The sequence below is a fragment of the Gossypium raimondii genome, chromosome 13 (genome assembly GCF_025698545.1).
Source record: "Gossypium raimondii isolate GPD5lz chromosome 13, ASM2569854v1, whole genome shotgun sequence".
Classification (NCBI taxonomy): Eukaryota; Viridiplantae; Streptophyta; class Magnoliopsida; order Malvales; family Malvaceae; genus Gossypium; species Gossypium raimondii.
Window position 1 is genome coordinate 58,476,059 of NC_068577.1, and position 15,659 is coordinate 58,491,717.

A 15,659-nucleotide genomic window follows, 5' to 3' on the forward strand; every position below is an offset into this window, starting at 1 on the left:
TTTTTAGTCTCTGCTTCTTTTTCTTTCCCTTTATCTTGCAATTTAAGATATTAAACGAACCCCCCCGCGTGTGTAAAGTCTTTAGACTTTGAAATAGCCAAACCTTTTTAAGTCTCCCTTGGTTACTTAATTATAAAAAATTATAAAATAGTCCCTAAACTATTCAATTTTATTACTTATTTGGATAATGGATACAGTTTCAGATATTTAAATCATTAATTATAAAATACTTATAACTTTGATTATATATAAAAGATTTTTATATATATTTAAATCTTGAAATTGGTTTTTGTGGATATGAATATTTAATTCAAATATGAATTAAAAATTTAAAATTTTAACTGAAATTATGTATTTCCAATAAATTAATCACAAAAAATTACAGTAATTATGTTAAAGGCTTTTTGTTGCTGCTGTTGAATACGGAGAAAAAATAATTAAAAAATTGGTAATTTTGCACTTGTTTCAAAATCAACAAAGAAATACAAATTAAAATTAAACTAAGAAAGCCGCCATTTTTCCAGCTCATCTCATCTGGGCGCCAGTGAGACAGAAATGCCTGTCGGAATATTTACATTATCCGACCACTTTTTAGATTCCAAGTAAAGTTTCGAAATTTTCCCCGCCACGCGTCCCATATCTGGCCGTTTATCTGGATCCACGTGTACGCAATCCAACGCTAGACGTATCATCTTCTGCGCCACGTCGACCGGAAATGAATCGTTCAACCGTCTATCAATCCACCTCCTCAGCCCATCACTTCCCTCCGCCGTCGCTGCCTCCGCAGTATCCATCAAAGACGTTCGTACGAAATTACCTGTCTTTTTATCGAACCGGTATTTTAACGCCTCCTCCCCTGAAAACAGCTCCAAAACCACCACTCCGAAGGAGAAGACATCGGATTTCTGCGTCGCGACGCCGCTAGATCTGAACTCCGGTGACATGTAACCTCTTACGCCTTCGAATTGTCTATCTCCGCTATCAGATCTCTTCAATTTCCTTAAACTCGAGGCGTTAGCTTCTTCCGTTATTTCTTCGATTTCCGTTTCGCGTTTCGAGGTATCAGTTTCCACCGCTACTTCCTCTTCCGTTTCGCCGCAAAGCTGTGCGGTTCCAAAATGGCAAATCTTTGCATTGAAAGAGGGCTCCGTAACGATAATGCTGCTGCTTTTAATGTGATTATGAACGATACTGAGATTCAATCCGGTTTTGTTATGAACATAATCAATGCCGTGGGCGAGATCAGTAGCAATCTGCATTCTTGACATCCAATTCGAAAGAACAGTAAAGCTTGGATTTCTAGGGTTTCTCAAACAATCAACAAGATTCGATCCTTCGACGAACTCATAAACAAGGTAAATATGATCTCCGGAAACGGAAGCACCAAGGAGTTTAATTATGCTCATGTGATGGCTTCTACAAATGACGGATAATCGTTCTTTTAGCTGAGACGTTTGAATTTTATGGCGGAACTTGCGCTGGAAAACAACGGTGTCACGGCCGCGGAGGTTGCAACGCCAACAAGCGGCGGTGGAGGCGGAAGAGGAGGAAGAGTACCGTTTGGCTAGGAAATTGTTAGTGGCAGCTCTGATTTCACTTACGTGATAGATGTGAGGGTTTTCAGGGAGGGATTCACGGAGGCTTGAAAGTGAAGTACGGCTTGAAATTGATGTTCCGGTCCCAGATGACGTCGCTTTGGTGTACGATGAAGAGGAAGTGTAAAGGTCGCTGGTGGGATTAGAAGAGGAAGGAATCGCGGAATGACTCAGGCTACTTGACTGAGCTCCAGGGGAGTGACTCGGGCGAGTTCGTTGAGATCTGGACAAAACAGGTCGAGGTTCCGACGCGTCGGTTGCCTTTTTGGTTTTGCACATAGAATTGAAGGAAGAGGACCAAATTGGAAAAAAAATCAAAAAATGGATGAGTTTGGGGTTAATTAGTCGGAAATATGAACAAAGAAAACATAGCGAAACAGGCGATGATTATTTGTTATAGAGAGGGGCGCCGCCGTGAACCTGCGCAAGTGGGAACACTCCCCTGGTAGGAAACTTGTGGAAAATTCTTGGTTTAGTCCTTTTAAATATGAATTTTTTTAAAACAATTATTTAAAAGTTTAGAAATTGATGTAACATGAAGACGAAATACAACGCGTTTGTCCTTTTAGGCCGAAAGAAAGGGACTGACCCTACGCTTGTTGGACCTTTTCTTCTTCGGCAGATTAAAACAATTATCATTAGAGTGAAAATTAATCATTTATTTCATATGTTATTTTAATATTGAAATTTCAGTTAAATTTTATTATTTTTAAAATACTATATAAAATATCATCTCATCTTATTATTTCTGTATGATACTCACACAAACGTCGCATTATCGTTTTGAGTCAAGATTGAAAATTTAGTTCGAAAAATATAGAAATTAAAAATAATTGAATTGGAAAACAAACGTTAAACTTATAATTTACGCATAGTATGAGATTAATAATAGAATTTTGACTTAATAGATTTAATTGGTACCATTTGAGTCATGTTTAAAATATATGGAACTAAACTCACAATTTAGCATAGATTTGACCAAAATTATTGATTACTATTTTTCATTAAATACTTGGTCAACCTTTCAAAAGAGTTTAATTGTTACTTTTTAATGAAAGTAATTATTAAAATACTAAATTTCTAAGCATGACAGCCCACATGGCAATTCTTGCGTACGCTATGCTATTTTCTTAAAATTTTATGAAATTTTTATATTATATATATTATATTATAATTTTTAAATTATTTATTAATGTGATATAAAAGACAAATAATGTCATGCCATTGTGAAGTACATGTGGATTGCCATCTAGGTTTCCACGTCAATGTCGTTAAAATCAATATTTTCATTATGCCTTTATCAATATAATATTAAGAGATTAGAAGAAACAATAATAAAATTTAACCACTCCTCATTTGCTCACACAGTAGAGTGAACTCACAGATTGTGATATTTTCAGACACTTGTATATAACTTGAACACACTTTTTACAGTATCTGCAAAAACTGTTAGAATGTGTTAATTTAAATATGGGTGTGGAATGATGACTTGTTAGAACGTCAAAATTTGGACAAAAACAAGAAAGCTTATGTTCTTTGCGGCTGCCATTTTTGATGTCTTTCCATAATTTTGCTCTTAATCTAAGCAAGTATAAAACAACCTAGTTGACATTATTTTACGACTTTGTTTGAGTGGAAAAGGAAAAAAAAAAAACATGTATGCACAAGTGGCTATATTATACGTAAGTTCTTTAAACATATATGCATTAATTATTATCTTGTTGTCTAAATATATAATTATTTGAATTGTAAATTTCAAACTCCACCTCCCGCAGCAGCCCCAACAGCCTCCACCACTAGCGCTGCCCTCAACTCCCCCTGCAAAAACTACAAGTTCATCTCATCCTCCCCACAAATGCCCCATGGCTGAAACCTTCTATCGGAGTCCAGCACCAGGTGAACTGCCATTCGCCAAGGTAAATGCTTGTAGCTTACTCGCAATTTGGTCAGAATTTTTCATTCAGTTATATATAAAAAAATTCAAATACTCATTTCAATCCATTTTTTTTATATGAGAGAGAAAATGCAGAAAAGTCAAATAATCTACAACATTGGACCTAAATCGAAGTATTTTCATACTCTTAATAAAATAAACTATACAGATGAATTCCTACATTTTCATATCATCATCATTATTGAAATAAAATCATAAAGTATCATATTGGTTTAAATCTCATCACCTTCAATCAGATACATTAATGCACATATATATTTATATTAGTTTCCACTTACTTTCATGTGTTTTAAGAAAGGTTTTATGTTTTATTTCATTGTATCTATTGACCATAATTAAATGAAACCTTTGGCCGTGGACCAGGTGACATATACGATCCCTAGATATTTTTATTCAACCTACCCTAATTTCCTACTACAATATCAGACCCCTCCATCAATTATATTGTTCTTACAAGGTGTCTTTAATGCATACACCAGTATCATGGAAGAGGTGCTGGTGGTGGCCGAAAGATTGGAGCCCTAAACGATGGAGGAGCCGGTGCGGGCTGTTTCCTCGGGGGCAGCACTGGCGGAATGGTGGGGCGCCTGTACCTATTGCAAATCTGTGTGCCGGCATTAGGATCATCTTCACATCTACCTCTAAGACAGATAAGCTGACCAGAGCAGTCATTAGGGTTCTGGCATGGTTCATTGCAGTTGGAGACAGCATTTGAGAACAAAACATGAGACAAGACAATTATGGTAATGAACATAAAAGAAAAAGAACTACAAAATATGTTTGCCATGTTTCTTTGTTTAGTGTTACTTCTCTTGTTATATCCATCTGTTTCCAAGTGCTGCTATTTATATTTTAAATTAATTGCAATTTGCAGTCAACTATTACAGGGTCGGCAAAAATATATAGGGTTGGCAAATCTGGCTTTACAGGATAAGGTTTCTTTAATACATATGAGGAGTAATTCACTTACACAGGTTTATATTTTTTTGTATTTTTTTGTACGATTAGTATTTTAACGTTGTATGGATGGGGCAGAGAGACGTGATCTCATTTTATTTGAGTGCAGTTTTTCAAGAAATGTGTGGCAATCAATTTTGCGCCTTTGCTCCATTCATAGGGTTGTGGGAACTTAGAGGCAAAAGTTAGCTTGAGCGATATTGAAACTTAAAAGGGAAGTCCTTGTTTGTTGCTATACTCAAGCTTACTTGGAGTACTAGTGCATATTTGTATGTGATATAGAGACAAAGGAACAAGAGGTATTTTGGTGCATCTTTCTTGGCTAAAGATGCTATCTTGGTGCAGATTAAAGAGATTGTGCGGGCTCATTTAGGAAGAAAACCAACCAATAAAACTGATCCTGTTAATGCTTCACTTTGTGTTTCTTGGGATATCATTGGTTAATTTATTTGTATAGCATAAAGTTATTGTACAATATTTTTTTTGTTCTTTTGTAGCAGTTAACTGCATTCTTGAATTAATGAACTTCATCATTCATCAAAAAAAAATTTAACATTGAATTTATTGATGTAATTATATTTTTCATACATGTAAATTTTCAAACCGATCCAATATTTACATTATATTGATCTAAAATACTATATACATTAATATTTCCATTATATTACAATTTTACAAATAAAAATAAAATAGTCAATTATAAAGGAATTTGCATAAACTAGACCTCTACTTGTTAATCTTTAAATTAATATCTTCTCAACATTAGTGTCTCCACAATAATACATGACATAAATTTGAAACCATAAACACAAAATCAAATGCAAATATACACATAGGGAAATGAGTTATATAAAACTATAAAAATTTATTTAATTATGAGTTTTTTTTTTACAAAACTTGAAGACTTAGTTCTTTTACTTTAAAATGTTATCATTTATTCCGTAATTTATAAAAATTAAAGAGTTAGTTAAATTAAGTAATATTGTTAAAATTTATCATTAAATTACTCATATGAAACATACATGTTTAAAGTCCGAACTACCTATCCAAACTCGAATATTAGCCTAAAATTTTATCATGTTTTAAGTAAAAACAACTAATTGTAATGAAATTTGAAAAATACGTAAATTTGAAACCAGAGATACAAAATTAAGTACAAATATACACAAATTATATGTACTTTATGCATACACACCATATAAGACTTTTTTTGGGGGGACAATATAATTGTGGGGTGTGCCTCACGTTAATCAGACAGTTTGCAGGCACATATTGCAGCCCGTATAGCGACACAAGGACTTCAGTATCGTAACACCAAAGTCAGCCGACGATCTCATGACGAGAAACTTCCCAATGTTGCGACGACAGACAATGTCGTAACGACGCGAATGGGGACGTTGTGACGTGTTTCCCATAAAAACCGGGTTTCTTCTCCTAGTTAAACTCTGCTATCTTTTCTCGATCGAACTCTGATCACTTTAGGGATATTTTAGTCGTTGTAGCGCTTTAAACTTAGCCTATTTAAAGGGACTTTGTATCCCTATTTTGATAAGGCAATTAAAGATATAGTACTACAAGGCTTTTCTTTGGGAACGACAAAATGTAGTCGCAGATGAGTTTTGGTGAGAGTTTTCGTGGTGGCTATGGAGAGAACTTTGTATCCCTTTTTAGAAGAATTTATGAGAGTTAGGGCTTTGTTTTTGGAGTTTGGGTTTATACGTTTAGTACATTTAGGTTTATTTTTTTCCATATTGTACTCTTGTTTGTTTACTCATTTAGTGAAAAGCTAAAGTTTCCTCTGCCCATGATTTTTATCCTCTTTGAAGGAATTTTTCACGTAAAATTTGTGTGTTTGATCTTTTAAATTTCTTATTGTTCATTGTTTATATGAGTCGATCCCCACAATAATTGATTGAACATGTCTTATTATTTTCTCAAACATAAATAGGGCACATTAGTGGCGTTTAAACTTATCAAAGACACATTTATGCTCATAGACATGCTTTATCAATTATGCTAATTCTAAAGTATTCATCAATAGGTTTGTATACTTCTCATCATATCACCATTTTATCACACATCAAACTTGATAAGGCTTTATATAATTACATCAAAATATGTCTTACACTAGCCATTCCAATGGCTAGTTACAACGAAAATATTTCATCATTATGTCTAACTTAGCTTATACATGCCATTATGCCAAAAGTTAGCTTATTTTATATATCGAGAAGTCTGAGGGTTAGTGTGATATGTCTCCGACCAAGTTCCAACCTTCACAAGCTTCTGAGTACTATAAAACAGAGAAAATAAAATAAAGTAAGCATTTAATGCTTAGTAAGTTCGTATAATTGGAATTAACTTACCATTTATTTCATTAAAATAAATATATAATTGGCATCCAAGCAATTTGGCTTAAAGCCTAAAACACACAATTTCACTAATCATGTTAGTTAAGTAATTCACACAAATACCAAGAACATGAATGAGCTCATCATGTAATAACTTTCTTATACATATGCTTTTCATGACATATTTCCACATAACATATATATTTCCATGATAAATTATCTCAAATACAATTTAACCATGGCATAACTTTGCCCATTGAATTTTTCTGAAATACTGATGAATACACATGTAGTACACTCGAAGTGTACAAAACTGTAATCCGTCAATTCATATTCAGGGATACTCATTAGAGTACATAATCAGGAAGCACTTTCTCGAGCTATATAACAGGAAGCTCATGTAAGCCATGTAACAGGAAGCTTATCCGGGCTATAACAGGAAACTCATAAGAGTTTGAAACAGAAGGCTTATGTGAGCTTAACAGTAACTCCGAAGAGCTATTATCAGGAAGCTTCGAATAGCCATATATCAGGAAGTTCAAGCGAGCCATATTAGGAAGCTCATTAAGAACCTTATATCAGGACGCTCATAAAGAGCTGCGGTATGTCCGCAATATATGCAAGATCAATACCAATCATATAACAGGACGCTCACAAAGAGCTGCGATATGTCCGCAACACGTACAGGATCAATACCGATCAGGATGCTTGTAGGAACCATATAACAGGAAGCTCGAGAGGGCTTATAATAGGACGCTCTTTCGAGCTATGGTGTGTCTGCAACATATGCAGGACCACAACCAATACGGGAAATCCTGTATCCATCGAATTTCATTTATTCAAACGGGACTCATTATTTATCAGACATAATCGAAAATGTGATCAATTTCATACATAAGGCATTTATACAATTCATATATGCAACATTCAATTCAAGCATATAAATAAACACAATTTAGTTAGACAAACTTACCTCGACACTTGCTCGTATATAGAAATCTACTAATCCGACACTTTTTCTTTTCTTCTATCTAGCTTCATGTTTGATCTTTTCGAATCTATACAAATGAATTTAACATCAATTTAACACATTTCATATCTAATTCAATCCAATTTACATCTTAGGAAAAAGTATCATTTTGCCCCTATACTTTTGATTAATTTCAATTTCGTCCTTAGGCTCGGAAAATGAAATTCATGCAATTTAATCCTTATTCCAAACCTAGCTGAATTTTTCATATAACAATAACAGTCCATGTATTTCACAAAAATTAGAAATTTTCCATAAATTTTATATCTTTTCAATTTAGTCCCTAAATCACAATTTCATGAAAATTTCCTTTACAAAATTTGTTTATCTATCAACAACCTTTCATTTTCTACCATAAATTTCAAAATTTCAGCATACCCATCCATGAAAAATTTTAATACTTTGATAACTTTACAAATTGATCCCCAAAATAGATAGATTAGGTTATTACGATCTAGGAAATATAAAAATTACTAAAATGAGACATGATTACTTTCCCAATTAAGCTTGCTTGAATTTCTCTCTCTTAGCTAGGGTTTCCATAGAAAAATTTGGGGAAGATGATGAAATAAGATGATATTTTTATCTGTTAATTAATTATCATTTTTTTATTTTTCTCCTTTCTAATTTAGTCCTTTTCTTTTCTTAAATTTCCATGGATGAATCATCATAAATATCTACTAACTTCTCTTAATGGTCTACTTGCCTTACAAGGAGCTCAAATTTTGAATTTCATAGCTATTTAATCCCTCTAGCTACTAGAATTCAACTGTTGCACTTTATGCAATTTGGTCCTTACTAACAATTAAACATGAAATCGGTAAAATTTTCTTATCGAAATTTTCATACATCTTTCCTATCATAATGCAGACCATGCAATAATATTACAATAAATTTTCTTTTTGACTCGGATTTGTGGTCCCGAAACTATTGTTTCGATTTAACTGAAAACGGGTTGTTACATTATTACCCTAATAATTACACTTTTATCTAATTACTCTATAGTGTCCAAACGCACCCAAGGGCAGCAGCAGGGGCTGGCAGGGGCCCCGGCCCCTAAAATGAGGATTAAGATTTAAAATTTTTTCCCTTTAAAATTTAAAAAATTTTAAATTAGTACATGCTAAAATTACACTTTGGCCAGGGGGCTGGGAATGGAAAATTTCCCATTTAGGCCCTTTATAATTTATAAAATTTTAAATTAGTTATGGTAAATTTACACTATTAAAATGATGAAATTGAATTTTTACTACCGTAAAAATATACAATTTAATTCTGGCCCCCAAAAAAAAAATTCTAACTTCTCCCCTGACTTTGGCCCTCCAAAAATGATAAAATTTTGATTTAATTCTTTAAAAATTATAAGGATATAATCTTATACGACTTAATTCTACCCAAAAAAAATCAAACTTTGCCCTAAAGCACCCCTAATACAAGTTAGGCAAAATGTAGTTTGGAACATATGTAATTGGTACAATTTGGTACTATTTTTTAATTTCAATTTGTGGGAAATTTTAATTTTTGCCATTTTATACCATGATATGAGCCACAAGTAGATTTATAAACCTCTAATTACATGCATAAAAGTTGATTATAATTTATGTTAAGCTCTTAAACACCCTAAATGTACTTTAATATTTAATGGTTGTTAATATCCACCCAACTCAAAACCTAGCTATGCATAGACCACTACAAAAGCCTCTAATTTGAGGCTTAACTAAAATTTAAGAGTCTTAAGCCCAACCCATTTTAATAAGTTTGATTAGCAAGCTCCAAGCGACAAATCGGCAATCGATACGGTGGATCAATACCCATTAACGAGTAGAAGAATATACCTTAGATCTAGGTCGATCTGACGAACAGTGCCAGAGATCGAAAAAGAAGGCTATTTAGATTTTGGTTCGTAGATTTGTGACATTCAAACATGTTTTATGAAAAAACATAATTGTAGAAGAGAAGGGGAAAGAGAATTTTGATTGGTGCAAACAGTGCAAACAAAAAAGGCCAAACAACAGCGATTTTAACAACCTAATGACTTAAATGAAAACTTTCGAATAGCTCAATAACCATTTTGTAACTTTTTTAAGTTTAATGATCAAAATGTAAATTTACTAATAGTACTAGTTTAGTAACCTTGGGTGTAGTTTATATATATAATAGGTTAAATGCTCAAATTAAGGCACAACCTTTTAGGGGTTACAAAGATAAGGGTTGAGGTGGAGCTAAGAAATTTGGGTTGTGGGGTTAAATTTTGAAAAATTAAAACCTTTATAAAAATCATATAATCTAATGTATAATATGAGTCATTGATGGATCAATGCGTACTATGGTTAAACGTAAGACTATTACAAAACTATAAAAGTTATTTACAAAGTTGTAATTGTTAGGTTGATAATGTCCTTTTTGCAAGTATGTCCTTCCTATATTATCTCTATCATTTGGATGACAATATGTAATCTTAGTTCTCAATCCTAAATATTGGTTGTAAGATTTTCAAGGCTAAACTCCGTTTTTCGAGTTGGATTCTCGATAATCACACTAGTAACAACAATTTATAAATAAAATGTTAAACTTCTAACCCACATTCACAAATTTAAGATTATAGAGACAATTAATCCTAATTTCTTTAAGGATTTGTATTAGTCAACCGAAAAAATTATTAACCATCAAAATATTAAAAATCTCATACAAAAAAATTTCTCTTTTTGAGGAGAAGAATTTCAAGGTTGTAGAGACAAAGATATTATAAATTGGGAGAAAATAATAATCATATTTTATTTAATATTTTTACCTTTAAAAAGAATAGGAAAATTTTATACTATTTTTGACCATTTAGTTTTTCCATATGATCCACAGTGCCACGTGATACTTTTTAGTGGTCCATGTGTCAATATATGTTTAGACCAGAGTACTAAAAGGTTGGACAAAACAAAAATAAAAATACCAAATCAAACAAATTGAAAGTACAAATACACATTGACAATTTTATTAAAGTACATTGGTAAATTTTGCACTCAATAGGTATTTTTCACTAATGTTACAAAACTCATTAAAAGATATAAATATTTATAAGGTTATATAAGTAATTTGTACATCAAGCAACTTTTTAACCCACTATTTTGGTGAGTAATAATGTAATAAAACATAAGTTGATTGATAGAAATGGAAATTAAGGAAATTATACATAACCATAAGATTTAAGTAAAAATAATAAAATGAAATTAAGGGGATTAATAGATAAACATAAAAAGTTGACTAAATTGATGTGCTTGATTTGTAATTAATGTTGTATGAATTGCATTATTAATATTCTCATTCAATTATATTAAAAGCTTTATTTTAATGATAAATTATATATTAAAGAAAGAATAGAAGTGGTAATGATGTGAATGTTATGTATAAATAGTAGCATAAGTTTTAGTTTGTAATGCATCCCATTCTAAATCTAAACACCTTTCATATTCCTCAGAGTTTTCATTTCTCTATGGCCAAGGCATTGGTGTTTAGTTCTTTTATTGTTTTATTAGCATTTACAATTACATCTTCTTCATTACCTACTAATGCTCTCTTGGGTTGTTTTAAACAATGTAAAAGGCGAGAAGATTGCATTACCCAACTCATTTGTTTAAATGGCATCTGTCTTGATAATCCTTTAAGTATCAACAAAACTTGCTTAGTAATAAGGAGTCCTCCACCACCACCACGTCTAAACACACCTCCGCCAGTCTCACTTCCACCTTTGAGGGCGCCTCCACCACCTCCAATTCCCCCACCTTCAATGAACCAACCTTTACCTCCACCTCTGTCACCTCCAATGAACCAACCATTACCTCCACCTTTCTCACCTCCAACGAACCAACCTTCACCTCCACCTCTGTCACCTCCAATGAACCAACCTTCACCTCCACCCTTGCCACCTCCAATGAACCAACCTTCACCTCCACCTTTCTCACCACCAATGAACGAACCATCACCTCCACCCCTATCACCTCCAATGAACCAACCTTCACCTCCACCCCTGCCACCTCCAATGAACCAACCTTCATCTCCACCTTTCTCACCACCAATGAACGAACCATCACCTCCACCTCTGTCACCTCCAATGAACCAACCTTCACCTCCACCTTTCTCACCACCAATGAACGAACCATCACCTCCACCCCTGTCACCTCCAATGAACCAACCTTCAGCTCCACCCCTATCACCTCCAATGAATCAACCTTCACCTCCACCCCTGCCACCTCCAATGAACCAGCCTTCATCTCCACCTTTCTCACCACCAATGAACGAACCATCACCTCCACCTCTGTCACCTCCAATGAACCAACCTTCACCTCCACCCCTAGCACCTCCAATGAATCAACCTTCACCTCCACCTTTCTCACCACCAACGAACCAACCTTCACCTCCACCCCTGTCACCTCCAATGAACCAACCTTTACCTCCACCCTTGTCACCTCCAATAAACCAACCTTCACCTTCACCTTTCTCACCACCAACGAATGAACCATCACCTCCACCTTTCTTACCTCCAATGGACCAACCTTCACCTCCATCTTTCTCACCACCAATGAACGAACCATCACCTTCACCCTTGTCACCTCCACCTTCATCTCCATCACCAAGGAGGACACCACCACCACCGCCTCCACCTTCAACTCCATCACCAAGGAGGACACCACCACCGCCGCCTCCACCTTCAGCTCCATCACCAAGGAGGACACCACCACCACCACCTCCACCTTCAGCTCCATTACCAAGGAGGACACCACCACCTCCACCACCAAGGACGCATTAACTAAGGTTCATTAAAAGAAAAGTTATGTATTCATGATCGTTAGTAAAAATCCATAAATATGTCAAAAATGGTTAAAAATCTATTTGATTAAAAATAAGGATATTCTCACTAAAAAAGTTAAGTTGGTAACAATCTCTTATGTAACCCTCTACCAAATAATAATAATTACATTTTATTAATGCAAGTTTGATATAATTCATTAATTCTCGAATTTAAAATAGAGAAGTATTCCTCTTATCACAACGTTAATCTTCTACGATATGTTGAATAATGCATTCAATTTCAATAGTTTCTACCTTTTATAATGGGATAAATCTCAAAATGATACATGAACTTTGATTTAATGTGCAATTGTATATATGAACTTTAATTTGGTGTAATTATACACGTGAAACTCTAATTGTGGTTCAAATGTATACTTGAAGCTTTAATTTTGATTTAATTATATATATTTAAAGAAATAAATACATCAATTTATTTTTATATTGTATAAATATAATTTTTATGTATGCAATATATAAACATAAAATGATGTTAATAATTTACAAGAATTGGATTAAATCAAAATTTCATGTATAAAGTTGCACAAAATCAAAGTTCATGTGTACAATTACTCGTTAAATCATAATTCATGTATAGCTTTGAGATTTATCCTGTCACAATGTTATTATGACTTAATTGTTGCAATAAATTATAAGGTAGTTTAATCAATTTTTAATAAATAAGTTTTCACATATAGAAAAATAATGGCTTTCCTTAATTCATTTTGTTAGGCTTATATATTCATCTATTTTGGGTTGCACTAACAATTACAATAAGGTATAATGTCGAATTTAACTATTAATGTGTATATTTATTGTGAATTTGACTTTTATTCTTTTTAATTAATTTTAACTTTCAACTTTTTTAAAAAGCTACATTTGCATATCGACCTTTAAAAATAGTTGAATTGTTGTTTATTTAACGAAAATATTGACTAAAACTTTAAATTTTAAACATAGTCATGCATAGCAATCCGCATGTACTCCATACTATTTTTTTTTAAAATTTGTATAAACTTTTTATATATTTTTTTTTAACTTTGAATTCTTCTTAAGTTTTTTTTTGAATACTCTTATAATTTTTAAATTAATTTTTGGCATGACATATATAAGATAAATAGTGTCATGTGAGCAAGAAGTACAAGTTGGCTGTCATACAGGTTGTCATGCCAATATTTCAATATTTTCGTTAAAAAAAGTGATTTGACTCTTTTTGTTGAAAGGTTGAGGGTTAATTTTAACTCCAAAAAATAATAAAGGCTAAATTAACAAAAAATGTAAATATTAAGAGTTAAATTTAATAATATGCCTTACAATAATGGATAATTTTATTTATTATTTTTAATAATATGAGAAATGTTGTTTTAAAGATTTATAGTAAAAAAAATGACCTCAAAACACTAGTTAAACAATCTATTTATTTTTATCCACAAATTTGTTGTATATAATAAGAAGAAGAAGAAGAAGAAGAAGAGCAAAATTTGGCAGGCACAACTGTTATGACGGCTTTGGGAGTTAGTGAGCCTTTGAATCATAAGCGTTATCTAGACCTCCCTTAATTGATTGGCAGAAACAAGAAGCAATATTTTTTTTTCTTTTGTGCGGGATCGCTTAAGTAAACGGCTCTATAGTTGGAAGAAGAGGCTACACTCTCGTCCTGGTAAAGAGGTACTTTTGAAAACTGTGGCTCAGTCTCTTCTTATTTTCAGCATGAGTGTTTTTCTCATGCCTTTTAACATTTGTGTGAGCTGCAGAAAATGATGAACTCCTTCTTGTGAGGTTCTGGCACCGACGGTCAACATGGAGTTCGGTGAGCGACATGGGACAAGTTGTGTGTCCCTAAGAAGTATGGGGGTTTAGGGTTCCATAATCTAAGGTGTTTCAATTTGGCTATGCTTGGTAAACAAGTTGTGAGGTTGATCTTGCGACCCGATAGCTTGGTGAGCCGCATTTTCAAAGCTACAATTATCATGACACTAGCTTCTTTGAGGCACCTAATGGTACTAATCCGTCATATGTTTGGAAAAGCTTGCTCGCTGCCTGCTCTTTATTTGCTAGAGGGTCTCGTTGGTGTCTTGGGATGGTGCTTCCATTGGGGTATTTAACGATCCCTGGTTGTGTGATGTCCGGAATTTGTTCGGTTCAGTTATTGACTAGGTATGGTCATGTATTCGAATATAGAGTCTTGCTTTGTTGAGGGACCCTGGTTGAAACTTTGGGGCTGTCAAGTGCCGCCTAAGGTTAAGGACTTCATTTGGCGATGTTTGCGGCGCTTTGTTTCTACTAAAGTTAGATTGGTTGGAAAAGGGATGATGTTGACTATCACTTGCACACGTTGTTCATCAGCAGAGGATTTGGAACATGTTTTGTTGGGGTACGAGTATGTGCAGGCTGTTTGGTCGCTGGCCAGGTATCAACTTACGGGGCTTACTGTTGCAGATTTTGTTGGAAATTTGCTTGATTTGCCTAGTGGGCGGCAATAGTATAGGGGCCTCATGTTGCTTTGGTCCCTTTGGTTCCATCGCAATCTTCTTTACTGGCAGTAGGTGCAGGCTCAAGCGGAGTGTATTGTTGCTTTTGCTCATGATTTTTTACGGGCTTGGGTGGATGCCAAAACTGTTTTTGCTGCTGTTGGGAGTTGGGACACGGCATCATGGGGTGTGGGGTGGTTCTGTTACGACTTGATCGGCCCCTTCTTTGGGGTGGCTCAAGTGTAATGTTGATGTGGTACAATTGGTTGGAGGAGGGGAGATTGGGTACACAGTTGTTATTCGAGATTCACACGGCCTAATATGTGTCGCTTTTTCTGCATCTTAAACTGATGAGTACATGACTAATTGATAAAAGATTTTTAGTTTCAAATAAATAAATTGAGAGATACGGAACATAGATAAGCTATTTATTAAGTTTAGCCCTATTCATTTAACTTTCAC

The 15,659-nt window shown here is 33.9% G+C and overlaps 2 protein-coding genes across 5 annotated transcripts; both read right to left on the reverse strand.

The window, feature by feature from the left end:
• Positions 1-388: 388 nt before the first annotated feature.
• LOC105783278 (lysM domain receptor-like kinase 3) lies at positions 389-2,070 on the reverse strand. The gene has a single exon (XM_012608637.2). It carries the CDS (start codon positions 1,872-1,874, stop codon positions 531-533), a length of 1,344 nt encoding a protein of 447 aa, XP_012464091.1. The 5' UTR covers positions 1,875-2,070; the 3' UTR covers positions 389-530.
• A 9,338-nt stretch (positions 2,071-11,408) lies between these two features.
• On the reverse strand, positions 11,409-12,785 carry LOC105784392 (uncharacterized). Of its 4 annotated transcripts, XM_052625989.1 has the most exons (3): positions 12,108-12,785; positions 11,985-12,071; positions 11,409-11,912 (listed from the first exon to the last, which is right to left on the reverse strand). In XM_052625989.1, the coding sequence occupies exons 1-3, from the start codon at positions 12,639-12,641 to the stop codon at positions 11,547-11,549; spliced, it is 987 nt and encodes a 328-aa protein (XP_052481949.1). In that variant the 5' UTR covers positions 12,642-12,785; the 3' UTR covers positions 11,409-11,546. The 4 variants fall into 4 exon arrangements, with proteins under 4 accessions (XP_052481949.1, XP_052481950.1, XP_052481947.1 ...); XM_052625990.1 differs by having other exon boundaries at positions 11,409-12,011; positions 12,156-12,785; XM_052625987.1 differs by having other exon boundaries at positions 11,409-12,071.
• Positions 12,786-15,659: the final 2,874 nt, after the last annotated feature.